This window comes from Haemaphysalis longicornis, unplaced genomic scaffold (genome assembly GCF_048455015.1).
Source record: "Haemaphysalis longicornis isolate Haplotype H1 unplaced genomic scaffold, Haemaphysalis longicornis Haplotype H1 scaffold_1, whole genome shotgun sequence".
NCBI classification, from domain to species: domain Eukaryota; kingdom Metazoa; phylum Arthropoda; class Arachnida; order Ixodida; family Ixodidae; genus Haemaphysalis; species Haemaphysalis longicornis.
Genome location: NW_027526203.1, coordinates 132,553,291 through 132,579,667, shown reverse-complemented (window position 1 = coordinate 132,579,667; position 26,377 = coordinate 132,553,291). Strand labels below are relative to the sequence as shown.

General features: G+C 49.7%; 2 protein-coding genes across 2 annotated transcripts in view; one reads left to right on the top strand and one right to left on the bottom strand.

Moving 5' to 3' along the window:
• The window catches only part of LOC144180348 (protein obstructor-E-like), a 40,914-nt gene extending 37,315 nt beyond the window's left edge, over window positions 1-3,599 (top strand). The window contains exon 5 of the mRNA XM_077708716.1: window positions 3,032-3,599. Coding sequence (XP_077564842.1) covers window positions 3,032-3,211 — 180 coding nt within the window. The 3' untranslated portion in view covers window positions 3,212-3,599. The remainder of the gene's footprint in view (window positions 1-3,031) is intronic.
• Window positions 3,588-26,377, bottom strand: part of Mcad (Medium-chain acyl-CoA dehydrogenase) — a 43,991-nt gene continuing 21,201 nt past the window's right edge. The window contains exons 6-12 of the mRNA XM_077708709.1: window positions 26,082-26,162; window positions 25,684-25,814; window positions 20,456-20,564; window positions 18,872-18,943; window positions 15,038-15,202; window positions 10,073-10,321; window positions 3,588-3,738 (exon numbers count right to left, since the gene is read on the bottom strand). Of these exons, the coding sequence (XP_077564835.1) occupies window positions 3,670-3,738; window positions 10,073-10,321; window positions 15,038-15,202; window positions 18,872-18,943; window positions 20,456-20,564; window positions 25,684-25,814; window positions 26,082-26,162 (876 nt within the window). The 3' untranslated portion in view covers window positions 3,588-3,669. The remainder of the gene's footprint in view (window positions 3,739-10,072; window positions 10,322-15,037; window positions 15,203-18,871; window positions 18,944-20,455; window positions 20,565-25,683; window positions 25,815-26,081; window positions 26,163-26,377) is intronic.

The window sequence follows — 26,377 nt, the reverse complement described above, 5'->3', positions numbered from 1 at the left end:
ACAAAAATCGGTTGTCTGTCCCTTTAAACCCAAGCTAACCAACCCTTACCCCTTACCCTATCCAGACAAAACACAAGCTTGGTTCATTCGACAGATTGCTTCGTTAGAATCATACTGACACCACTTTTAACGTAAACTTCACTCAAATAAAAGGGAATGCCCATGGAACTCACTAGCTCATTTTCCACACTAGAATTTATGACGTAATATGCACGGTTGTGCGTTTGGCCAAGGCCAGCAAAAGCAAACGCAAGTTAGTCAGGGCTTATAAGCTTGTAGAATGAGCTATTTGCTTAAATGTAATTCATATTCATTCTATAGCAGTAAGAATGGTGGGGCAAACAATGGCAGTTACGAAAGTGCACGCAAACATAAAAGCCTCACTGCGTACTGCTGTTGGTACTGAGTGCACTCTGCTGCGCAGCAGGTCGGCGCTGTGGGGTTGCCTCACACAACGCTAGCTAATTGGCGCAAGTGACATTGCCTTACGTGACCACGTTTGTCGAGCATGCCCAATGTTTCACGAAACGATTACTTCAACTGCAACAAAAACAAGCCAGGTGCAAATACGGTCAGAAACAAAGCGAGTGTGGACAGCGCTTCCGACTGGTATGGTGGCTCCATCTGGGAGAACGATTGACGGTAACCAAGGCGTTCCGGACATAGAGTTTCATACAAATAATTATATTGTACGAAACTCTATGGTTCCGGAGTCCGCTGCAGGATAAACGGCGTACCAATGTTCGCTTGAAGGCCTGTCCTTGCGTCATCGCTGATGCCGCGAAACACAATTTGGTGGGAGAACCAAGGTTTTAACTTAAATTAATTTCTCGGTGAATAAAGCACCATTTGCTTCCAGAAAAGCGCTGGGGGCACTATAAAACACTGAATCTTTCGAATAAAACATCGAACTTGTGTCTGCATGGCCCTTTCTATCTAAAGCTAACCTACTCTTATCTACCCCTAAACACTGTCATGGCAATGGTGAAAGTGTATGCAAGGATTCCTTACTGTGCGAATGGATACGTGTACACCCCCCCCCCCCCCCCCCTTCCCCCCAAGCGTGCTTATGCAGCTCCACTGGTCATCCACAATCACACAGTGGAATGGACTTGATTGTTTTGAACATGCATCTACTTCTCATCGCCAACCGGTATTGCAAACCGGGTGCATGTGCCATGGTGGGTGCTGCGGCAGTGTAATTCTGGAATGGCGGATGGGTTGCAGGTTAGGGCGTCCAGTGCTGTCGATGCAGTGCGGCCTAGTTTGGTAGGGACCGCACACCCAGGGAAGGGAGTTGACTGTGCAATCTGGTTGGCGCTCTGCACTTATAGGAGTTCTGGAAGTGTGCTGTAGGGACAGAGTTTTAGTAGGTGGTCTGTAGAAGTCTATGTGCTTTTCGGATGAAAGTGTCGTTTTGGATTGTTCGAGTGGCTTCAGCTGAACCAATGATGTGCCATACACTAAGTGGCTCATCTGGAGTGCCTGGATGATGCAGCAGGTGTCATCATCTCTTAGCCTGCTGCTCTGGGTGCCTACGTGGCTGATATGGAGTACAAGCTGAATGACAGTAATGCGGAGTTGCGGTAGGAGTACTGGACCATACATGTTGACGCGAAAGGGGACGCTGGGGATTTGGAGGGTGGTATAGTGATGGATGGGTCAGGTGCAGGTTGGGGGGTCGACCACAGGTGCATGCATGGAGGACGAGTAACACTGACTGTAGTGGGTGCATGAGGAGACTCTTTGTTCCAGGTAATCCGCAGTAGTCGATTGCTCACTGAATGTGGTCTTGTTGGCGCTCAGCTGGCCCAGATTCTTCGACATTGTTAAGTGGTAGGCATCAAAAGCATGAGGGAGGTCGGGGAGGCTGGGAGGACAATCTTGAAAAGCTGAGGAGAAATGACTAAGCCTTGGGGGGAGCTGAAAAGGCAAAGGAGGTTGCATTGTATTAGTCCTAGGCAAATGGTTGTTGTGCAACCCAACAAGAAAGCTTGAACAAAGCTGTATGTGGCTTTGCCGGAGTTGGTCTCTTGCATGCCCCATATGATGGCTTCATATGTGATGTTGAAGGCATCCTGCACGTCATGTTCTAGGACTGAGCTTGGCTGCGTTTTTCTGAGGTTGTCCATTAATTCCTCCTTCAATTGTAGGAGCATGTACCAAGTGAACAGGTGGGCATGGAAACCCAATATGGTATGGAGTACATGTCGTTGCCTTCCATGTATGCAGTGAGGCAGTGGTGCACCTTGCCCACTAAGAGTTTGCCGAGGCTGGACACAAGGGCAATGAGACGGAGATTGTCTCCATCCACTAGTTTGTTCAGTTTCGGTACAAGTGTGATATCGGAGTGATGCCACTGCAAGCCCCCCCTAATTTTAAGTGCGAATGCACTTTATAAGCGACCCCAAACCATCCACCGCCGGCGGCGGCGTCGGCGTCCGAAGTGCTCCTCTATATTTAAAAAAGAAACAGCATCCGGCGCCAGGTTTCGATCCGAGGACTTTGCGGCCGCAGCGCGACGCTCTACCAACCAAGCCACGGACGCGACGGTGATATCAGTGTTAGTGACGCGCCTTATATCTTTAACGCATTCAAACTACGTCGTCAGCGGCGTGCGTTGGCGACTCAGCGGCGTTATAGCGGCTTGATAACTGCGTGGTGTACACGTGATACTACAAACCCGATGGAAGAGAAGGCGGCGAGGCGGTGGGCTGCGGGGGCCGAGCGCAAGCGCCGCAAGCGGGCCGACAACCGTGCATTCGCACTTTCACATTCTCCCCCTCGGGGAAATGCGGGGGAATTTTTTTTCGAAACGGCTCATAGCTATCATTGGTGAAGCCTCATGGTAATAGAACAGTGGCATGTTCTTTCAAGCTTGTGCACTGTTACGCAAGTCTGTGAGGTCAAGTGTGAGGTCAAGTCTGTAAGGCCCACTCCATCCTTTTGGGGGTCACACCCACCTCTCTTGCCAACCTCGGCTCAGATTATGCAGGCCTTCTGAAAGAGTGCTCTACCTTGCCAAACGCAGGGGCCTCCTCCAGCCAGCCAGCGGCGGTTCAGCCCTCCCCCGCAGTCGGTGCCCGCCCTAGCCCAGGCTGTTGCCGACCAGGAGGACGACTATGCCGACGCTCCCAATCGGGCGCAAGGGGTACGCAGGCCAGCCTTCAGGCAGCAGGCTGCCGCCCCAGTCGCCACGCCCGGCAAGTAGGCCCCATCTCGCGCATCGTGCCCTACCAATAAGATACGCTACCCACCCAAGCCGGGACAGCCCAAGTGTGTCAAACTTGAATTGATTGGTGTATGAACCTCTTGGCAGTGGGTGCAGATTGGCATGCACGGTGCCCGCACATGCTGGGACGCCAGTTACGCTCTAGAGTGGCAATTCGCCTCGGCACTAAGGCATTGCGGTTACTGTGAACAAAGCCTTCAAAAGCCACACCCATAGCTAAGGGTTCAACCACAAGTGGCCGCCCCATTCAAGTGTGCTCCAATCTGCCCTTACCGCCACTGTGTAAATAAACACCTGCAAGTGTCCACACTGTTCTCCTGTACGTGGCATGTGAAGCACACAGTGAAATAAACGCTTCCCCATCCGATCGTCTCTTTTATTGACTGACCGGCCCGCAGTAAAAGCATCCCTCCCAGCAGAGGGGATTGCAGTGGCCACTACTGGTACCGCCCGAGCAGCTCCCTGCCAATGATGAGTCGCTGGATCTGGGAGGTGCCCTCGTATATCTGCAAAGACACACACGAGGCTCATCACACGAGGGTGCCGCTTGCCCAGCAGTGCAATGGACCCCTCTGCAGCCCTTTCAACAGCCGAGCACACAAACGCAGGTGCTGCCCAAGACCCAATGACTTCAAAGGTGAGTGATCTGGCCGTGAAGTGAAGGCACAGAGACTGCAATGAAATGCGGGGCCAATCTCCGGGCTAAAGAAAAAGAAGTCCATGCCGAGGCTAAATGCGCAAGATCCTATTTCTCAAATGAATCTCGCTCATTCTTTTACCCATGCACAATCTTGTCTTCTTGAGCCAAAATAGAGGCAAACAAGTCCAAAATTTCCCCAACTTATGTGAGCAGCTTGAGTTAAACAATATTCAATTATTCAAGTGAACCAGGAGGCTCACCTGTGACAATTACTGCCATCAGAATTCATCAAAACCTCAAAGTGACAAACTACAATGTAAAGAATTTACAACAAATAAGTAACCAATGCCCGATGGAAACAATGTATATTTAATCTTGATATAGCGATACAAGTGCTGCTGCAATTTAATTACAGTCGACTCTCATTATTACGAAGTCTATGCTGACCGCAAAGCATTTCGATTTAGCTGAACTTCCAATTAAACAAAAAGCACAAGAAGAGCCTCGTCATTAGTCTTGATTTCTTTTGGAATTGCAACTTTGGTCGCCAAGTGGAGCGTACGACATGGGTTGCCGTGATGTTTGAGACTAACTGTTAAAATCGAAGCCTGATGAATCCACCACACAGACTGCTCTACCGGTGCTGCGCACAACAAGAAAGGCTGAGGACCTCAACAGAGAGAGATATGCGTGTGCTGGCACGATTTTAAACCAGTGGAGGGCTGGGCGGCATTTCAGGTGCAAACAAAGAGAAAAAAAATTTGCGAAATGACAACATTATTTGACAATAATTGACAATAATCTAGCTAAGCTTGAAGATTGGAGACAGTGCCAACTGTGGAACTGATCAATGGTCTGTTCTTGTCTCCCATCTCAAAACAGGCGTGTCGGCCTTCAGATAGGAAGTGACAGGGAGAGGGGTGGGCTGGGGGCCCCATAATACTGCCCTATGGGCCGCAGGTTGCCGACCCCTGCCAAAGCATGCGCCACGGAAACCTACGCTGAATACATGGGCACCTGGATTGGAGAAATGCAAAGAAAGAGCCCGACATATGGTTTGCATAAAAACAGATAACTGGGCGAGTTGGTTTAGATTCATCTTCACTAGGCGCAAAAAGACACGGACGAACGACAAAGGTAAACCTCTGTCGTTCATCCATGCCTTTTAGTGCCTAGTGAAGATGGACGTATGGTTTTCTGGCCTGGGCTCAGCAACATCTCCCTGCCGATTCAGAGTTGCTCTACTCGACAGAAGTTTCCCTAAAGTAGCCGAAAGAACCCTCAATGATACGCCCAGTCCCATTCTGTGCATGGTTTCGCACTGGTGTGGACATTTTTTCGTTTGGGGGAGGTTCGTACATAGCCTGTGACACGGTTTCAAACTTCCCGGAAGCCCAGAAACTCCAGGACACCACTGCAAGCACAGTGATTGTGGCAACTAAGCGCAATGTTCACCAGGTATGGCATACCTCAAGAGGTGTGCATCGACAACGGGATGCAGTTTTCAAGCTGCGAATTTGCTCAAGGGGGGAGGCTACCCTTGAAGGCTCAGTTTTTTGTTTCTTGAGATATTTGAATGAAATTTTCAGGGTATTGTTATAGCATCAACATTAGAAAAAGTGCGAAGTTTCATCGAGCTGCGGAGGTTAGTTCTCAAGTTATGAGGGTATACCACGGTGGTTTGTATGGGTTTCTTATCCCAGTCCTGGAGAATTAGCCAAGCGTGCTGCGACTATGAAATTCATTATGGTTATTCCTGAATATGTACCTCATGGCAAGACAGAGCCCTTTTTCTAAATTTTTCACCGTAAATATTTTAGCACAGCACTAAAATTAGTGTTGCTGATCAAACATGCAAACATGATTTTGTTTTCATTTTTTACAAAATCAAGAGACAAAAATTTTCAGAAAACAGGCTTGTCTTGCCCTCGGAAATTTATTAAGAAACAGAATAAAAAAAACGGGATGCAAATCTGACAAGAACTTCTTGAGATATCACTGGGATAAGCAGTCACAAAAGGGAAAAAGTTCATTTTGAGAAAACGGCCTTCAAAGTTTGTGTACTTATTTTCACTTCTAAAAAGACCCCGCAGCATAGCTAGAGGGGTCTTGGCGCACTGTCTTTCTCCTCTGTTGCTTTTCCATCTTCTCCTGCTTTCGTTTGCTGGCCTTCTTCATGCACAGGGTGTCATTTTCAGCAGCTCGCTGGAGGGCTAGATGGCCTGGTGTGACGAGCCCCACAGACGCGGATATTTCTCAAGTAGCCCTGTAGCAGCCCGCATTTTACCTCAGCATGGCTTCATGCAGTGCTGTCTCGACAGCAATCAATGAAACATGCTGCTCCATAGGCATCAGGGACCACAGGACTATTTGCATTTGCGCTAAGCGAAACTTCCCACCTTCACCTGTAACGATGGCAGGCACAGGGTAGGGCTCCGTGGCTTGGAACTTCCTCTGGGTCGCCGGCATAGCACCAAGTTCGTTTTGAACAGCAGCACGTTGTCTGTTCGCTGCCTTGACCTCCTCGCGTGTCAGGAAATGTGTCTCCAAGTGAACTGTACGCGACACGTTCCCGCTTGTCGAGGTTGATGAGAGACCGGAGACGGAGGCTGCAGTCGCCGAGGTCGATGCGCTCGAGACGCCGGACACACTCGTAGCATCGAAGTCTTGCACAGACAGGGCAGGAGATACGTCGTTTGAAGCGTGGACACCATTGTTAGCGATGCTCTGCGCCACCTTCTTCTTGGCCATGCAAACGAGCTTCATGGAACGCTTCCGCGTACCGAACGCGTGTAGCGTCCTGAACTTCACTCCGCGCATCGTGTCCGATCACGTACACGATCTGGCAGGCTACTCCGAACTATTGAAGTACGTCAGCGATCGTAAGCACGGCAAAAAACTAAGCAGAATTAGCGGACAAGCGAACGAAAAGGTGGTAAACAGTGAGGCAGAACAACCAACAAAGGAGCAGCGAAAAGCAGACGATGGCGCAGGGTATCTGGTGAATGTGAGCGGCGCAGGCCGCCGGCCGGGGAGAAGCACGCGTCATCACGCGCAGTAGCCAATAGCATTCGTGCGTCAGCTTGCTTGCCCAGGTAGCGCGCGCACGGTCCAATCGTAGCTTCACACACTGGACGTGGGAAACTCGAAAGCGCTGCAAGTCCCCCAATCTCGAGCGTATCACGCCTCGGCCACGCCTTGGCCGCCAGCAGTAATGGCGGGGAAAAAAAGCGCAAGAATTCACAAACAAAACAAGATAAAAATGGCAGCTCTACGGAAAGCGGCATGGCGGCTACGTTCGCGCGAAATTTGGGTCCGTTTCGCGTTTGCTCGCTCCTCGGGAGATGCCGCGGCTGGTGATATAATCGTTTTTTGACATTTTTACGACGAATTAGGAGCTGATAATTTCAGAAAAGCTAGTTTATGACATATACAACCCAAATACATGGTTTTTCAAAAATTGCTTATTTAGCGATTTTTCGGTTTTCAAAGGCCGCGTCCCCCCTTAATTCGCAACAAAATATGACTTCCCTCATGTCACGTCAAGTCCACATTTTCCACAGTCCAATGGCCTGGCAGAAAAGTGAGTACAGATAGTGAGGCGCCTCCTGAAGAAAAGTGAAGACTCGGGCGAAGACTTTTCGCTAGGCCTCTTGGCCTACCATTCTACACCGCTTGAGGACGACAGATCCCTAGGAGAACTTCTTCAAAGCAGGCGTCGCAGATGTAATGTTCCAGACTTTGGTGACGTGCAATCTATGGTGGCCAAGAAGCATCTTCAGAACGGCGGCAGAAACCCTTCATTACCCATGGATAAAGGGTCGCTTGAACGCTTAGGTACGTAGCATGGTCACCAAAGGCAACTGTGGTTAGAAGAACTTCTCCGAGGTCCTACGAGATGGAAACAGGAGATGGTCAGGTGTTTAAACATAACAGACAGCACCTCCTTCAGACTCGCGAACAGCGTGCAGCAGGCGCAAGTGATGATGACGACTGCAGTTCGCTTGACAGTGCACCCATTGACTCTAGAGCACCTGCATCCAGCAGCGCCGTTGGTGTTACAGGGCGCTGGCCTGCACAGTCGCATCAACAACCGCCGTCTGCCGAGGGCACGGACCCTACAACAACAGCGCAGCCTCTGCTGGCAACTCTTCCAAGGCCGACATTGATCCCGAGGAGGTTGGGTCGAGCAGTCAAGCCACCGCAGCGTTTTCATTACAATGAGGACTTTAATGAAGTAACCTGAACTGTTGTACTTCTTTATTCCTTCTGTACTTCTTTATTCCTTATTCCTGTTGTACTTCTTTATTCTTAAACGTTCCTTGCATTCTTGTTCCTGCCATCATGCAGCTGCCTCGATCTTTTAGGAGACGCACAACGTTAACAATACACGGCACACAGTGTTTCGTCAGACCTTTACATGCATGTCGCCGACTGCTACTGTAAATAGCTTGGCCTGCGAAGGAAAATTCACGAAGTACAGAAATTGGGCCCCATGTTTGTAGCCCTATTGGGACTGCTTTTGATTCAAAAGGCATAGCCAAAAGACTCGTGGCGAGAGTCATAACTCCGACAGTCCTCCACATGCGGCAGCCGGGTCTCCGGCGCTGAAGTGGGCGCCAGGCAAGACACCGATGAAGACCTCCATGGGGGTTTACTCCCGGAACCAATCTAGTGCTCCTGTTTTCTGTTTTGGACGGTTGCCGTGATGCTTGCACTACCATTTGACCTCCAGGCTGGGAGGGCAGAGCTCCGCTCACAGCAGCCAGCCCCGCCAAGCTCCGGAGCTATCTGCCCACACGCGCACAAAGCGGTCGCGCTCTCTCCCCTGTGGTGCCACCTCATCGGCCCTAGCTAAGCCTTGTTGTCGCCTCAGGTGCAACGTCTGCAATCTGGGAATGGCTTGCCGATACCAAACACCGAGTTGTGATCATGGGTTTCCACAATTCCAACAGTCTTCTTAGCATAACCCCTCCGTTTTGTTTGCTTGCTCACACATTTTGCCTACCACACCTTTGCGCAGCTCCTTCGAGTGGCGTGCAATAAAGACAGCGTAACTCTGAGCATCATAAACCAAAAAGTTGTGTTTGTGGATTGGAAGTGTCAGCCCCACTTGCCGCACAGTGAGCTGCTAGCTGTCAGAACAGGTCCAGCGAAAAAAAAGCTGCACATATTCGGTATACTGGAGGAAAAAGAAAAAATTGTGTAAAGAAAGACTTGTTGACTTGTTTCTGATTGCAAGGTGTGTTCATTGTGCAGCTGGCACAAGGGAAGAAATTGGTGTGTGTTTTTGAAGCCCTCCAGCGATGTCAAGGTAAATAAAAAGACGCAGCAGCTTTCCTAGGTGCGATAAGGAGAAACACGTGCATTTTTTTTGTGTATTTTGGCTTGTTTAGTTTTTTTTTATATATAAAAATATTTTTCGGTACCGAGAAATTCAGATCACCAAGTTTCTACTCTAGCTTCCCCTCGCATGCAGCGGTTTCAAGGCCCTCAGTAGACAAAGCTATATCTGCTGGAGCCACAGGAGCATAGAGCTAGAAAACTGTATCATTCTTATTTCGTGGATACAGAAGAAAAAGAAAGTAAAGAGAAGCACAAAATCTAAAAGTGCGTCCAATCAGTCGTCAAACATTCAAAGAACCAGATCGCAAGCGAAGAATAAACCCATGCAACGATTCTTCGCACACTAAGTAAACGTGCCTACAAACGATCTAAATGCATACCCCGATTCGTGGTTTATGAGAAAAAGGTATACTATCGTGCTCGTTCTTCACGATCGATGCGTGTATTGTCTTGTCTAGAACCATTCCTTTTTCGAGGTTTTCAAGTCACTGTCTTGACCCAATGGAAACCCGGTTTCACGCACGCGCCGTGTGTGAGGAGATCTTATCAGAGTTCTTCGGTCGACCAACCGGTCTATGGGAAAATGCATTAGTTTTTTGACAGAATGTCATCGGTCCCACTACCCACTACGAAAGCTTTCACTTTGAACAAAAAAGGCCATTGCAGGCAGTCAAGTTACGAAGGGCACAGTGAATGGTGACCTAAGGAGGTAAGAGACACTCCAAAGTCCCTCCAGCAGCAAGCCGACAGTACAAGGTTGGCCAGCCTTTCACTTCAACGAAAAAAGGACCGGTGCAGTTTGGCGAGGTATAGCTGATGCCCAACTGTTCACAAAATGCGTGCATGCTGCATACCTGGTAGATCTTGGCGTCTCGCATCAGCTTCTCGACGGGGTACTCGCAATTGAAGCCATTGCCACCAAAGATCTGGACGGCGTCGGTGGCGCACTTGTTGGCGACATCCGAGGCGAGGGCCTTGGCGATAGAGGCATAATAGCTGTTGCGGCGCCCCTGGTCGCACTCGAAGGCTGCCCGCATCCAGGCCAGCCGGGACACCTCCACCCCGATGGCCATGTCGGCTAGCAGGAACTGCACTGCCTGGTGCTGCAAGTGGCAACATTGTCATCTATTAGTGCGGGAAATCCCACTCAAAGGCTGCTTCGTGTGCACACATGGAACTGAAAGGTTTCGACTTGTGGTACACACGTTTGTGAATACTTGATATTCCATTCGATTCAGCCCAGCCCACTCATAACGAACACATTGAGAAACAGAAATCAGTTCATTATACCCATTTGTTGCTTTATCTGGACGTTAAAATGAAGACAAAATAAAAACGTTAAAAAGAGGCTCGCTACCCATAGATTTTGTACCATCGTAACAATTTAAACATTTTTCCCAGGAATAAAAAGTATATGCCCAGTTTCAGTATTAAACTACTTTTGTAGTCGTACGCATTTCGTAATGGGTCGTTGCTGGGACACCCCACCTCGTCCTCCCCACCACTTACTGCGCCTCCTTTTCTCCACTTATCACGAGAGCGTTCGCATTGTGAATCTAGAAATACGATCTCCATACAGCTTTGCTGTAAGTCTCGTGTCTCTGAAGCATGAGGCATTGGAAAATGATTGTCCCGGTGTGTTCTTTTAGTACACGTTTTTCCCACGGAGATGGAACATTCTAAAGAAAGGAGTTGGAAAACGAGTGTGCCGACATATTCTTTTAGTACGCATTATGTTCTAGCACGAGGCGTTGGAAAACGAATGTCCCGATGTTTTAGTACGATGACTCCATGATGCTATGACGACATGAGACGCCGACAGCCCGAGCCCATGAGGGGCTTCGCCCCTAAAACGCTAGGTTTCATGCCCCCCTTTCTTCCGGCGCGCCTCAGCTGGAATGGGTGCGCTGCATACGTAGCCCCCCACCCCCCCCTTTTTATTTTCGAACATTTTGTACGTTCCACAATGGTGGGGTGGGGCACGGCTTCAGTGAAATGGTAACATTTTCTCATCGCGGTCGATGAGCCAGCACTCGACACAACAACAGAGACGAGGGGCACACGAACACAGGAAAGGTGGCGAGCGCCGTGAATAGTGACTATAGCCAGAACTAGCGGTGAACGCGGTGGATGATCCACGGCATTGCTCATAGCAACCCATAAAGGACCATGGAGCAATGCTTGGAGCGTGTCCTGCAGCGAAGCATCCCACTTCTCCGCAGTGCGAACATGGCAACTGGCACGCTTTTCTCCGCTGTACAGTCATAGACAAATAAAATACGAACTGCGGAACGCACCACCGAAGATGCGTGTCCCACTGCGATATGCTGCCTCTCCCTGCTTGCATGCTTGCTTTGTCGCCACGTTGCAAGGGCGCTGAAAGCTGAACTGTTAGCGAGGCAGCACGAGATGGTAGGCAACTGCGGCCCCTGAGCGCCCGCCTCACACGAGCGCCCGCTCCCCGTCTGTGCTTGGCGTCACAGCTTTGCATGCGTGGCGCAGTGACTCGAGCAAGTAACGATGACCACCAGGGGCAGGCACAAAGCCATGTTTAGGACAGTTGGGAGTTGATCCTGAGGCATCCCATGTGTGCCAAAAAACGAGAAAAGAAATAGAGTAGCGCATTTGCAACGACAGCGTAACCCACTTTACTTAAATGTCAGGTAACAGCTGAGTGCCAAGGCGTACAGAAGCAATTCACGTGCTTCGTGCAAAAACCCCAACAACAAAAAAGATGTGCATTAACGACAAAACCAGAAACTGCAAATTGACCGTGGCATTCTTGACAACAAGAACGCAAGTTTTTTTCCTTTTCTTGCAAAAAGATAACTTAATATTAATGCACAGCGCTATTACGACTAGAATTTGGTTGATTGGTTGTGGGGTTTAACGCGCCGACGCAACGCAGGCGATGAGGCGCGCCGTAGTGGAGGGCTCCGGATTAATTTTGACCACCTGGGGATCTTTATCGTGCGCCGAAATCTCGTACACACGGGCGTTTTCGCTTTTCGCCTCCATCAGAAAAGCGGCCGCCGCGGCCGGGAATCGAACCCGCGACCTCGTGCTCAGCAGCGCAACGCCTTAGCCACTGAGCCACCGCGGCGGGTTATTACGACTAGAATTAAAAGGTCGACAAGGCAAACGAGCTCAGGACAAACTTGCGTGCTGCTTGCATGTTCGTTTGTGAAGTTTTGTTGCCACTCACATTAGATGCCAAGTTTCTTTTCTCAATTGTGATAGGAACAATAACGGGGAAGCATTTACAGTCACTGAGCTGCCTAATGCAGTTCCTTCCCCACAGCGAACTTTCGCGTCTGGTACATGTCAACAATGGCCTAGAGATAAACAAACATTCGAACGATTTCGGCACTAAGCTACTATGATTTCTTTCTTCCTCAGAATCGAGCCATGCAACCTGCAGCACATTTCAAGTAGCGGCCAGACCACTGTTAGCGTGTGGGGCACAATTTGAAAGCAGGGCCTCGGTCCGCTAGTTCGTATCGAGGGCCCATTCAACACGGCTGCTTACCAGGGCATCATTGAAAGCGTGGTGATACCTACACCCTCGATGGACCATTCGCGGATGGACTGTATTATTTGCAGCATGACAAAAGCCCCGTACAAATGGCTCAGTCAGTGAAACAGCTACTAGACGAGCGAGGCATGATGGTGCTAGCCACCGCAGAGGGCGGAAATGAATATCATTGAAAGCGTGCGGGGGGGGGCAATGAAGATGTCCTAAGCTGCTGACAGCAACAGGGTGGCTCGTGCAATTCGTTGTGGCTAGCTATCGAAGCGCAGTGGCCGCACCTCCGGACTACCGACTTTACGGTGCCCCTTTTCGAGAGCATTCCTCTACACCACTGCCTTTGTTGTCCAAGAGCTGCCGTCCTTTCGGGCAACTCTGTTTGCCATGACATTTGAATTGGTACCATTTTGTTTTCAAGAATGCTACGGCCAATTGGCAGTTTCTGGTTTTGTCGTAAACGCGCATCTTTTTTTGTTGTGGTGGTTGTTCGCACAAAGCATGTGAATTGCTTCTGTACGCCTCGGCACTCTGCTGCTACCTGGCTTAACCCATTCACTGTCGGGTGTTTCTGGTCGTGACGCACCCCGTGTCGACTTGATTTCCGAAATATGTGGGAAGGAACATAGTGATTTATTTGACTATGATGGCGGCTGGAACGTAACACGTCGAAAGGAAAGAGCGTGGGTCGCCTTTCTTCGAGATATTTTCCGTTTGCCGTGCATGCTTCCAAGACGACGGCCCCACCATTCAACATCAGAATCTGACGCCGTGGAACTCACACCCCTTCCTCGGATGAGAAACTCTCAGAATGCGAATCCAAGCTCGGTTTGTGTTCGAATCGGAATCGAAGAACCATCACTCCTGTCTGCAGCCGAAGGCCCTGCGTGGTCAGCCATCCAAAAGTAACCACGCGCATGGAGGGAGCACTTTCAGCAGCCCGCACAACACACAGAAATGAGCGAGTGAAAGCCATGATTGAGCCATGTTTCAGCCTATTGGAAAGGCAACGGCACGCTCGGCTAACCTGGCGTGCCGTAGCAGACGCGGGAACAGAATAAAACAAAAACATATAAACCCGATGCAGTTGGCACAACAACCCTTGCACCCGTAATCGCACACGTGCCGCATGGTCACTCATCCCGACAGAGTACAGTGCAGGGAGCGACCAAGCCCCCCAGCAATTAAAGGTGGGCGCGGTTGCTCCGTACTCTTCAATATACTGATGAGGGAGCTAGCGAGTGAAAATCGACCTACTAGAAATCTTCAACAGATGGCACGAACAGTCCAGCGCGCCCGCTTTGCGCTATGGCATGAGTTTTCGAACGTACAATGGAGAACATACCGGTACATCAGTGACACTGCGGAGGGAAAATGCGAAAACGTACCGGTAAGGGTTAAATAAAGTGGGTTATAATGTTGTTGCAAACAGGCTACTCTATTTCTTTTTTCATTTTTTGGCACACATGGGATGCCTCAGGATCAACTCCCAACTGTCCTAAACATGGCTCCTGGTGGTCATCGTTACTTGCTCGAGTCACTGCGCCACGCATGCAAAGCTGTGACGCCAGCACAGACGGGGAGCGGGCGCTCGTGTGAGGCGGGCGCTCAGGGGCCGCAGTTGCCTACCATCTCGTGCTGCCTCGCTAACAGTTCAGCTTTCAGCGCCCTTGCAGCGTGGCGACAAAGCACGCATGCAAGGAGGGAGAGGCAGCACATCGCAGTGGGACACGCACCCTCACTCCCGACATCTCAACTGCGCACGTCCACGTGTTCCCCAGGGCCACTGGCCCCACCAGTATCTTGGGCGGTGCGTTCCACGGTTCGCATTTCATTTGTCCATGACTGCACACACTCGCGCAAGGCACTGTCTGCGTGCTGTGGGTGAGCAGCTCTGTTTCCCTTCCTCTTTATTTTAGCTCTGCCCAACTTTTAACAGCCACGGCGCATTTTGGGCGAGGTTTATTTGCTACATACGAGCTGGCCCTTCAAAATGTTTGTTTAAAAGTGCACCGAAATTGCTTTGCAAGTATGCAATGATAATGGAAAACGAAGATTTGCTCGTTGTAGCCTGGATTTCATTATAACCAGGTTCACTATAAGTGGGCTATACTGTATTTGGCAGTTCAAATTTCGATGCTCAATTGTTTATTCGGTCAGCAGCCCCGTCTAAAATGTTTAACGCACCAAGGGGGAGGGCTCGTCGTTTCATGCTTTGACTGCTTGGATGGCTGCAGCAAATAATGGTGATACACCTCGGGGCAGCCAACTCGACGCCAGGACAAGAGCGTACCGTGCAGATGGGTGCACCAAAGGTCTTCCGCTCCAGGCTGTACTTGGTGGCTTCATCGAGGCACCGCTGCGCCACCCCAGTTGCCCCGGCTGCCACGGGGGCCCGGGTCCGGTCAAAGGTGCCCATGGCCACCTTGAAGCCGTCTCCCTCCTTCAGCAGCACGTTCTGCAAACACGGGCCGGGACAAGGGCCTGCTACTCGGCACCAAAACAACAAGGACCTCGTGACAAACGACCCTCAACAACTCTGCCTTTCCCTCCCAACAGAAAAGGTCCACACACTCAGCATTGCAAAGCTTTCCTCCTCTCAAGCACAACACAAGGGGAACACGGAGAAGCCAGTGGCAACTTTCCCTCGGAATACAAGTCCGCTAAGTAGGGGAAGCGAAGCATCCCTACTCAACAGAAAAATGGTGCTACAGTTAAGGGAGTTAATGGCCAGCAAGCAGCTGCAGTGTGCACATGAGGCAGGCGAGCTGGGCTTCCCACTGAAAATGCACTGCGGCCCCTTGCCCCGTCTGCCACAAGCCCCTTTTTGCCTTGCCCTGCACTGAACTAGGCCAGCCTGTGAGCACTAGCATGCAAGACCTGGGAACTTGACAACGTATCTAAGCACATTTTCTGCAGCCAGTTATGAACATGCAAAAGGGCAGGGGTGCGCCAGTGGGTTATAGGTAGGGGTGTGCAAGTACTCGAACATTCGAATACAAATCAAATAGTATTTTTGTGAATATTTCGAGTTACGAATCGAGCATCTACTATTCTTTGAATACAGTCAAACCCCGCAATAACAAAACCACCGGGGAGAGCCAAAAAATTCGCTTCTGCGGGAATATAGTTTCCGCGAGAATGAAACAAACAGGAAAATCGCCCCCAAACCAAAAATTTATTCCCAAAAGTCGGCTATGTTGCTTTGCGGGCCCTACCTTGCAGCAACTTCCCAGCTCAGCTCTCGCACTACAAGAAGTGGTTCATTGCTAGTTGTCGTGCGTGCCTAAGAACGACCGAATCGTGTCAAATGCATCTAAAACATCCCACAGGTTCACTTTCTCTGCACCTTTTTTTCTCCTCGGTCCTGGGCACCGAGCATGTTCGAGCATGCAAGCGAGGTCCAGCTTCTTGTGTTGATGAACTCTGCTAGAGAGAGGCACCCCGTTCTTCCAATGCTGTTCACAAAACCACGGCCATGACAAAACTAAGTGAGCACTGCATTGTTGATGTCCAAAAAGGCTGCAGCCATCCCTGTTTTGTTTTGCGCACGTGCGTGTACTTGCTTTTAAAAATGGTAGAGCGAGCTTCAGGCGGTTCCAAACTCATTGGTACTATCCTCCCTTCCTGCACTTGGGCCACTGTTTGGGCAATGATGGCTGCCCTATCTTGTAGCGATAAAAACTTCCGCTTTTGGGCTGGTGGAGGCATATTATTGCGAGCAAACACGCAATCGCCACACACACAACGAACGCATGCGCACTGGTCAGCGGTAGCTGGCTAGCGTAGCCCAAGCCAAAGCCGTGCCACGAGTCCCCACCCTGACCAAAACTGTGTTGCCCCCTGGTGGTATCGCTGCAAGGCTGCCTCCACGGCCGCCTGCTGCACGATCTTTTTTGTAAACAAATATGGCCACAGCCATACAAGCACGCTGAGGCAGAAGTTTACGCAATTTGAGTCCCCCCCCCCAAAAGCATCTGAGCACTTTTCTGACACTGTTAGCCTCAAATGGGTAGATAAAATGCCGACCGGACTTGCAGTGAACTTCGTTAATGCGGGATCCAAAAACATTTCGTGGCCGCATGAAATACATGGGTTTCTATGGAGATTCGCCGGGCATCCGAAAATACTTCATCGCCGCAGGAATTTCGTACTCGTGGGATTTCGTTATCGCGGGGTTTGACTGTAGTAGATTCTTCTGATGTGCCCGGCTCTGCAAAGGTGAGATGTCGGCACAAGATAACGCACTGCTGCTACACCGTCTGCTCATTTCCCGTATACTCCGCAAGCTTAATCCAAATTGCGCTTTCTACAAGCGTGCCATGCAGAGGCCATAAATTTTACGGTGCAGCACAGAGTAATTTGCGACTGCGTCGATAAGACCTTTCCTCCATGCCCGTAGCCTCCTATATAGGAGGTTATGGCATGCTGTCGACTCTGGCCGCCATTTTGAATTCTGCGGCCGGGGATGTTTACAAGTTAGGGCAGCTTCCAGGTAAAGCAATCGCCTCTGCTTTTGTTTCGTTTTCGACAGTGCATCCCATTAATTTAAAAACAAAAGAGGTTGTGGCTTTTTTGCATGCAGTTGGTGTATGCTTATTACATGATTTTTGTCTATTTTCCAGACCACATGGGACGATAGTTCTACGATTCTATTACCCCTTTGTTGAACCGATGAGCGGTCAGTGAAAGCCGTCCCCCGGTCACTTATCCTTGATGTTTGCCACGGATTTCCGAAGGAGTGCATCACTGCGTTCCCCGATTGTGGTACCGTAGCCAGCTGCCCTTACACAGCGAACTGCAGGCTCACAAACAGCAACTGTAGTGCAAGCTTTTCTTCTGCAACGTATCGTTCACGCTACACCCTCCCCCATGCACTTCCACAGAAGTTCCTTATCGTGGTCCGTGACTGGTTGTGCCGTGCTTTCCCATCATACTGTTCATGCCTGAAAAGTGCTCGCTTCGGAGTTACGAGGTGCTGTGTATTCGTTGTCTATGGTTGCACTACAGCAGCTTGAGTGCAAGTCGTCTTTCAAATTCGCATCAACCCTACTCCGGATTCCTGAAGTGCCGTCTCTTAGTGGTTCTGCGACTGAACTGCGGTGAATGTGGGTTGAAAAGTGTGTTCTTTGGGCTGTAAAAAGAACGTCACGACGCCCCAACATGTGAAGCTGCTTCTGCTTTTGCACAGAAACGAAAAATCAAGGCCTGTAAAAGAAACTTGATAATCGACATTCGGCTTTTGTTTCTAATTTGACATGATTCGAAAGTTACTATTCGGTATTCGCAACCCCCTGGTTCTCGGCGCTGCTCCAAAACTCGGGGCAAGACGCAGCTCGGCTGCGTCTTTGCCTCCGGCCTGGCATTTGTGGCGCTTTTTCGAAGCAACGCTCTGCACACAGAAGGCCCATCCTGAGCAAGCCACAGAACTTGCACAAGACCATGCTCGTTTTGTACTCGGCCTTTCGCAACGCGCAACATGTAGGATGTTGGTTGAGCCCTGTCAGGGAAGTTTTTCCCCAGTACTCACCCTCCCACTGGCTGTGGCGGGGCCAGTTCCATCTTGGTGCACATTTGCGAAAGCCCACATCAACGTTCGGCCCTCTGTGCCTCAATATCCGTGCTGCTTGCTTCGATATCTCATTATTTGTTTTTTGAACATGTATGAAGTATGGAGGAATTAACTGAATGCAATTTCCTGTCTCAGCTGCCGCAACGCGAAGCATTCAGCCCTTCCAGTAGGCAACTGTTAGGTACGATTCAGTATCACCATGTGGCTATACCGTGCTCAACAGTCCTATATAGCCAGCTTTTAAAAACAGACATGAATTGGAACTCTGGGTTGTTTGTTTTTTTCACGCGTGCATTTTGCAAAAATTAGTGCCCCCAAACTAATGCACTAACCATACTCAGCCCGATACCCAGTCACTAAGAAGCCACGACCGGAGGTAAAGGGGTCCACACATTATCAACACGGGCCGACCGTAATAAAAGCCGCTGGCTTGGCCCCCTAGTGGCCAGCATAGCCGTGCTGCAGGCTCCCACAGGTTGGAGGCATCAGTGGCAGCAAAGAAATCGGCGCCCCTCGTCGGAAGGTGCCTGCCCAAGAGAAAGGGGGTGGGGCTACCTCTTGGGGAACAAGGACGTCTTCAAAGGTGACGCCCCGGGTGTCCGAGGCTCGCTGACCCATGTTCCACTCCTGCGGGCACCATCACCGTGTGCAGGACATGTGGGGAAACAAGAGGAAGACAGTTGGCGGCAGGCCACACAGCCAGGAAAAGGTCGCTGGACCCCTCGAAACCAGACCTCGCATGTTATTCATCCAGGACCACCAAAGGCTCCTTCCTCCAGCAAGAAGGCACCCAGCTTCACCCCGTGTGCGTCTGTGGCCCCACACATCAGCACACGACAGGAAGCAGCACAGACAAAGGGCGCAACACTCAGCCCTTTGTCTGTGTTGCCTGGCCTTCCCAACCTTGGGTGATCCGAGGCAGCATGGTTGACAAACGAGGCGGTGGTGGTGGCGGTGGTGGTGATGATGATGATTATGATGATGATGATGGGCCTTCATGGCCAATGGGGGCAAGAATCTTTACGAAAAGTCTGGGCAAACTGCGTGCACACTTGGCAGTGCCACCAGGCAATGCCCAGCCTTGAGACAGAAGCTGCTGGCTGCTTCAACCAGTTGTTGGCGGGGTGAACACGGTTTTGATGGGGCAGAAATAAAGGGCGATGAGAACAGCACTGGTGGGATTTGCGGACAGAAGTAACCAGCAGAGCTCCAGAGGAGGAACAGGACATGGGACAACCCCACAGTAACCACCCCCCCCCCCCCCCCCAAAAAAAAAAAACTCCACTTTTCACTAGTGAGCAAGATGCTGGGTAAGGTCAAGAGCAGTGATCCCGGAACGGCGACAGGCAGAACTAAGGATCATCTGAGAGGAGAAAGAATGGAGCTAGTAAAAAAAAGGGAAACTAAACGTGGCAACGAAGAGGAGAAACAGAATGACACTTCACAGCACATTTGTGGCCTTAACTGAAGAGGATGAGAACAGCAGAGTAACTGTGGCAATTGATTGCAGCACCGGAAGCAGACACAAGACAGAGAACCCAAAAGACAAGTCTCAGAAAACAAAGTAATATAAAAGTGCCCGGAACAAGCGAGCAAATAAACTTCTCAGGGTTGTCAAAATTTATTCACACAAATCTATGCTTCCAACATAGCAAAGGTTTAAGAAAAATTAAAGATGGGAGGAAGCAGCGAATTGCTATTGGCATTGTTCACCCCAACATACTCCAGCGGGACTTCCCAAGAAGATAAAAAAAAAAAAAATGTGCCTCCTCACCAAATGCAACCGCTCACTTTTTTTGCCCACAGACTAGCCACAACTGCACCTGTGCGGCACTGCATTTCGCCACTTGTCCATAAATGCAGATAGCAGGCAGCGCCCCGTAAATCTCCGCAACACTTCTGCGAGGCTGCAAAGCAATGCTGTAGTCAGAGATAGGGGGCCTTCCATGGGAGACCATGTGCTGCCCATGAGCAATCCGAGTTACCTGTGCCACACTGTCAGCGCAAAAAGACCTTGATTTGTCCAGGGCAAGTCTGCAATGGCCAAGTGAATGCAGCCGCCATTTGGCACCCCAAGCCATTCTGGCCACTCTACGCAGGCTGGGCTGCAAGAGACGACCCTAGAGAAAATGGACGTGCCTTGCGTCCCGGCGTGAGTCCAGGCGAGTCGCGCTCCACGATGAACGCTGTGAAGGCCTTGGAGGCGGGGCACTTGGGGTCCGGGTTGGAACGCGCCAGCACAAAGTACCTGCACGGTCACAGAGAGGCCTTCCGCATTACTTGGTCGCAACAACAAGTCTCCATGGTCAAATTTACTATGAACGTGCCTAGCTAACCCATTATGAGCTAAAACACCTCCACAGCTGCAGGTGACACAGCCATGAAGAACAACTGACCCTCCCCAAGCCAGCGAGGCAATCAGAGAACCTGGCCAGCTCCACTCTACACACACCTCTGCCTGTGGGCCAGGCCAACTGCAGAGCACATGTGGTGTTGCAACACACTGGGTTTGTTTTGTTCACTTTTTACGTACCACATATTGAAAATTGGAAGCCCGCTCATTAAATTTTTGAGTGCCGTTTTGAAATTTTCTTTGGGCATAGGTAAACTTCTGGTGCCATCTGCCGCTTTGCGGCACGAACACGCTTTTGTTTGGTGTACAGTTGGCATTTTTTAGCAAGATGGCACAGTTGCCGAGGGGGGTGGCCTCGCTCGCTCACTCACTCCACGTGGGCTTCCAGAACAGTAAATTTTGCAATTCTGCACAATCCTCAACAGATTTTCATGACATTAGTAGCAGCAGTGAGTCTGTGGGTAATGTATAGCTATCAGTACCTAAGTTACGAGAGTGATGATGATGAAAACCAGCCTGGATCATCACCAGCCACTAATCGCAAAGTTTCACCTTCCGGTTTGCTTTGTGTGCTCCGTAGCTGGTTTGGGCAGCGTATCAATGTCGTACACATTCCCATTTAATCTATAGGTTCCCACATCTTAAAACAAGACTTGCTGCTGTCTTGCCAAAGAAGATTGGAGTTTGCCTGAGGCAGCAGCCAGGCATACAATCCAGCCTTGAGCTTAGCAAGCGGCGTGCGTCGCTTCGAGAGCTACCAATGCACTCCAGCTTTTGTTCACTACCCAAGTGATTGAAATGATTGATTGCAGGGTTTAACGTGCCGACGCAGCGCAGGCGATGAGGCGCGCTGCAGTGGAGGGCTCCGGATTAATTTTCACCACCTGGAGATCTTTAATGTGCACCAAAATCTCGTACACACGGGCGTTTTTGCTTTTCGCCTCCATCAGAAAAGCAGCCGCTGCGGCCGCGAATGAGTGATTGAAATGGTGTCTGAATGCCAATAAATACATGTAGACCATGACACTAGAAAAACTGGCCTACAGTATGAAGCTGACGGATGATGGAAGGAAGCTAAGTGATAGAGATGCTGAAGTTCACCACCCTTCTTCTCTACATATGAATTATAGACATACCACAACTACGTACCACGTAGCATGTACTGTACTGAAGTGGCTCACACTTGTTTTCTGGTTTTTCTCCTCCAAAAATTATGCCAGGAAGGTGTTCCTGGGACACCTTGTTCCTTGGTGTTCCTGCACATCTCGGACCCCAGAGCTGACAATAAGGACGATGTCTTTTAGTGCTTCACCCAGCGGAACTGCTTTACCTAACGAAATGCCAAGCTACAAGGGAAATAATTTTCTTACCTAGAAAAGTACTCCAACCAAGACTTAAGTAAAGGCTCTTTTTGTTCAGGTATATCTCTATCTTTGACAATTTTTTCTGGAGCTTGCAAACATTTTGTCTTGCACGAAGTTATTTTGCGATTCACTGCTTTGAATGACAAACTACATCCTAAAAAAGCACAAGCACTTATTTCTAACTTTATTTTGGTGTGCCTGGTGTATTTTTGCACCCAACCGTTTTTTTTCAATAAAAACGTTTACTCAAACAATCTAACAAAACTTTTCTCGCCAACGTTTAGGAGCGTTATCAAGTAAATTCGTGAAGCTAAACAAATAATCAAGCTATGGCTTTGATTTTTTCTCAAAGTATTGCTAATGAACGTACAAAACTTTTGTATATTTCAAAATGTTTTAACACATTTTTTTTTCAGTAATATAAGCAACTTTTGAACAATTCTCTTAAAAAATTATCAAAAATTCTGGATTTGAAAATTAGCACTTTCACTACAAATCTAAAAGTCTCACCAGAGTTAAGTACACTGCCAAAAAGATTCTGGCAACCATGACACAAACCGAAATGAGAGTTGCGTTTATTTGAGCACAAGAAAAAAAAATACTGTTTGACACACGATTCAAACTAAAACAGTGACAAGTGATCTATTAAACGACATTTCTGTGTGCAACATTTTTTCCCTCGGCTTCACGGACTTACATTTCACTACGGTAGACGGCCCTACCAGGCTGTGCAGAATACACAGTAGCGTTTATTCAGTTGGTAAACGAGATAAATCCAGCCGACGATAGCTAAAATAAACGCACCACACAATCTGATCAGGGTGCCTAGCAAATTACTGCTTTAAAATTCTGAGACAGTTACAGGCGAAATTCCCTGACCACTGCAGAGGTGGCAATATTGCTACGCAGCGGCAGAGTAGATTGCACGAACCATGATTGAAGGTGATGAGTGATTTATTTACATCATTTACAAAGCAGCCATAATGGTGGGCCTTGGCACCGTGGCGCAATATACTATGCAAGACCATTAGCGTAGAACATAAAGCATTGTTTTATTTACCGAGCGCGAGCATAAATCGTTTACCACAAATTAGAGTTGCTGACTAGAGTGTGTATATTGCACAAAGTCTATGCAAACACAAGTCTGCTCTTGCTGGTTAAGAGTGTCAGCCATTGTACAGTGGTGAGCTCACTTAGGGTGAACACGGGAGTGCATGGCCGCCGGTACTATCAGAGCAGCCTACCGTCGGATGCGCGAAGCCTCACGAATGCGCTGTGTGTGTCGAGCGAGGCTATGCTTTCAGCACACGCATCGCATCATCGGAGCGTCTGAACGTCGTCTGATATGTTTTCGAGTGAGCGGTTATTCGTTCATTAGCTTGAATGCAAAATCGCTTCAAGCATACTCGTTAAAAAGATGACGCTAATTTTAACAGCAGTTTAAAAGGTCGCCGCTGAAACCAAAGGAACGCATGCGCTTAATGTTTATCAGAAATAAATTGAGAGCTTGAAGTGAGCTCGGGCACTACAACCTCGATTCAATTTGCGGTGGAAAAGCACCTTTGTGATTTTTATTAGGCATGTTCGTACAAGGATCGAGGATTCGATGTTCAAAGCGAGGCACCATGAGCAGACGACGCACAACACTGCAGAAGACGAGCCGACGCTCCGGTGACGCGACGCGCGCGTTCTATGCAAATTTCGGCTCGACACGCACGGCACATGCGTGATGCTTTGCGCGGCCCACGGCATGCTGCTCCGACAGCACCGGCGGCCACGCGCTCCCGTGTTCACCCTAAGCGAGCTCACCACAGCACAAGGATTCTCGACGAACAGATCTCTTACTTTTTAAGAGCATCTGTTTTATATTTTTTGCAGGTCTATTTGCTTTTTTTTCCCATTTATTTCTATTCTATTCTACTTCTATTCCATTCTTTTTTTTTTTCTGTTAGCGATTTACTAAGTCGCCTTCGCTTCTTTTCTTCTAGTTCTTCGACAACAGCGGCCACTCTTTTCTTGTTCTTCTGAACATCTGGCTCCACCTGACTTTCAAGTTTCTTTTTCTGCAATTCCTCTCTAAAGAGCCTGTAGGAATTTTGAACCATCTGCACCACCTTGTCAGTAATTTCTACTTTGTCCACACCAATTGCTGCCAACACAGCATCGTGCACCAGTCGTGCTATGAGCGAGTCCTCTTTCAAGTATTCAACGAGGCATTCTTTGTTCACTGTAAATGAGATTTCGGCGCTTGTTAAAAGTTCCCCAGGTGGTTAAAATTAATCCGGAGCCCTCCACTACGGCGTGCCTCATCGCCTGCGTTGCATCGACACGTTAAACCCTATAATCAAATCAATCAAGCATTCTTTGTTCACTCAGAAGGCTCTTTCTATGGCAGCACTGCTGTAGAAAGAGCACTGCAGATCAGGAATCCCCTGGCATCTGCTGCCCGCTGGTTGACCCTCAGAGCTGATGGCGGCCCCATGCTAGCCGTACAAAAGCAAATGTGGATTGACCGAGTTTGCGACTCCACAAGTTAACAGTTGGTCATCTGGTAAAATATGCCCACAAGAGAGCTGCTCTCTGCCCTACCACTTTTACAACCGTCTGCAGGCTTATTTGCTGAAGTGCGACTGGCTGTTGAACCTGAACCACTGAAGCCACGGCACCCAACGAACGAGTCCAGCCAATTGGGCCTTTCTTGCAAGCCACAGCAACTTCTGGAAGCGCACATAACAGGTGACCTCCTTGTGCTGCCTCTATTCTTGCAGCACACAATGTCGAAGGGCCGAGAGCTCCTTTCACACAATCTTCAAAAAAGCCAAACCACCACTTCATGGCCACGTGTGTGCTGGGGGCAAGAACGTGACCAACCAACCCCAAGCACTCATTCAGCATTCTCGCTGGTTTTTGAAGCGATAAAAACAAGGACTGAGCGCCCAATTTATGTTGTCTGGTCAGTTGTCAACGTGACATCAGGAAACGCACTGTTTTCACTTGGCAGCCAAATGGCCCTCGTGCCCCTCATTTCCGCCTGGGTCATTTCCAAGAGCAGCCTAGCGGACCAAACCAAGCAGACCTCGAGATTTCTACTGCGGCCAGTTTGGAGTGGGTCAGTGGTGTGCACGTGGGCCTACAGTTCACACACAAAAAGCTCGTCTTTCAAGGAGGAAGATAAATTCTATGCACGTAGGGCCTATAGAACAAGAGGGGGGCATAGTGTACAAGATTTCGCTCACATGCTGCACGTCTTATGTGGGGCTGTCTCAATGGCAGATTACAGCAGCGTTACAACGCTCGTGCGAAGATGGTGACAAATGGGCCTAGGATGTGGATGTTTGCCACAATTTGAATGTATTTGAAGCATTTCCAATGGCACCAGGGGTGGAAGGAGAGTGCGTCAGCACCTCTTCATTTTGGCACAAAGTTAGCTTCCACCACCAGGTGTAGGGTGCACGTCCCACTGTGTTTTTATGAACTTTTCTATTTTACGTGCTGCATGCAAGGCCCCCTTTAATGGTAATAAACCCCACCAGTTGTTTGTTCTACATTTCCCGACGGCCAAGCGCGAGCAAGCCCCCTTTGCCACCAATGGTCACTGCACTGAAGGCACTCCCCCGTCCCAATTGCAAAGGCAAGCAGAGTGAGCCTACCAGTTGGCCACGCCCCCGTTGGTGATCCACATCTTTTGGCCGTTGAGGACCCACTGGTCACCTTTCTTCTCGGCCTTCATCTTGATGCTGGCCACATCCGAACCGGCACTGGGCTCAGTGACACAGTACGCCTGGGCGAGAGCAGGGAACGGGCTTGCCAACGTGCAGCACTTCTACGCGGGGCTACCAAGGCAGCCCTTACAGCAATGCAGGTGACACTTAGTGCAAGCTGTGCACAAAACTAGCCGCGCACATTTTATGTACAACCAGTGTCGCTACATCTGCCGTGCTGAGTTTACTTGGCATCAGGTCTGCCTTCTCGGGCGGAGACAAAGAGGAAAAACTCGTGGAAGTGGTAGAAAAGAGGCGTGCTTCTTGGAGAGGAAGGGGGCACTCACCGCCAGCAGCGGCTCTTCGGTGAGGCGGCCGAGGTACTTCTTCTTCTGCTCCTCATTGCCCGCCAGGATGACCGGCGTTTGCTGAAAGGACCAGGGCACACCTCGAGCATCCCCTTCTCTCCGTGCATGCCCCCACATGCGGTCAAGCCATGCTGGCCATGCTGGGCGCAGCAGTCGGCAGGGGACAATTGCCGCTTCTCGCACTCCCCGTGGAATGCCAAGCACGGCGAGTGCACCTTTCGCACTGCACAGTGGGAATCGGGCATCTCATCCCGACAGCTACAGTGACGCCACAA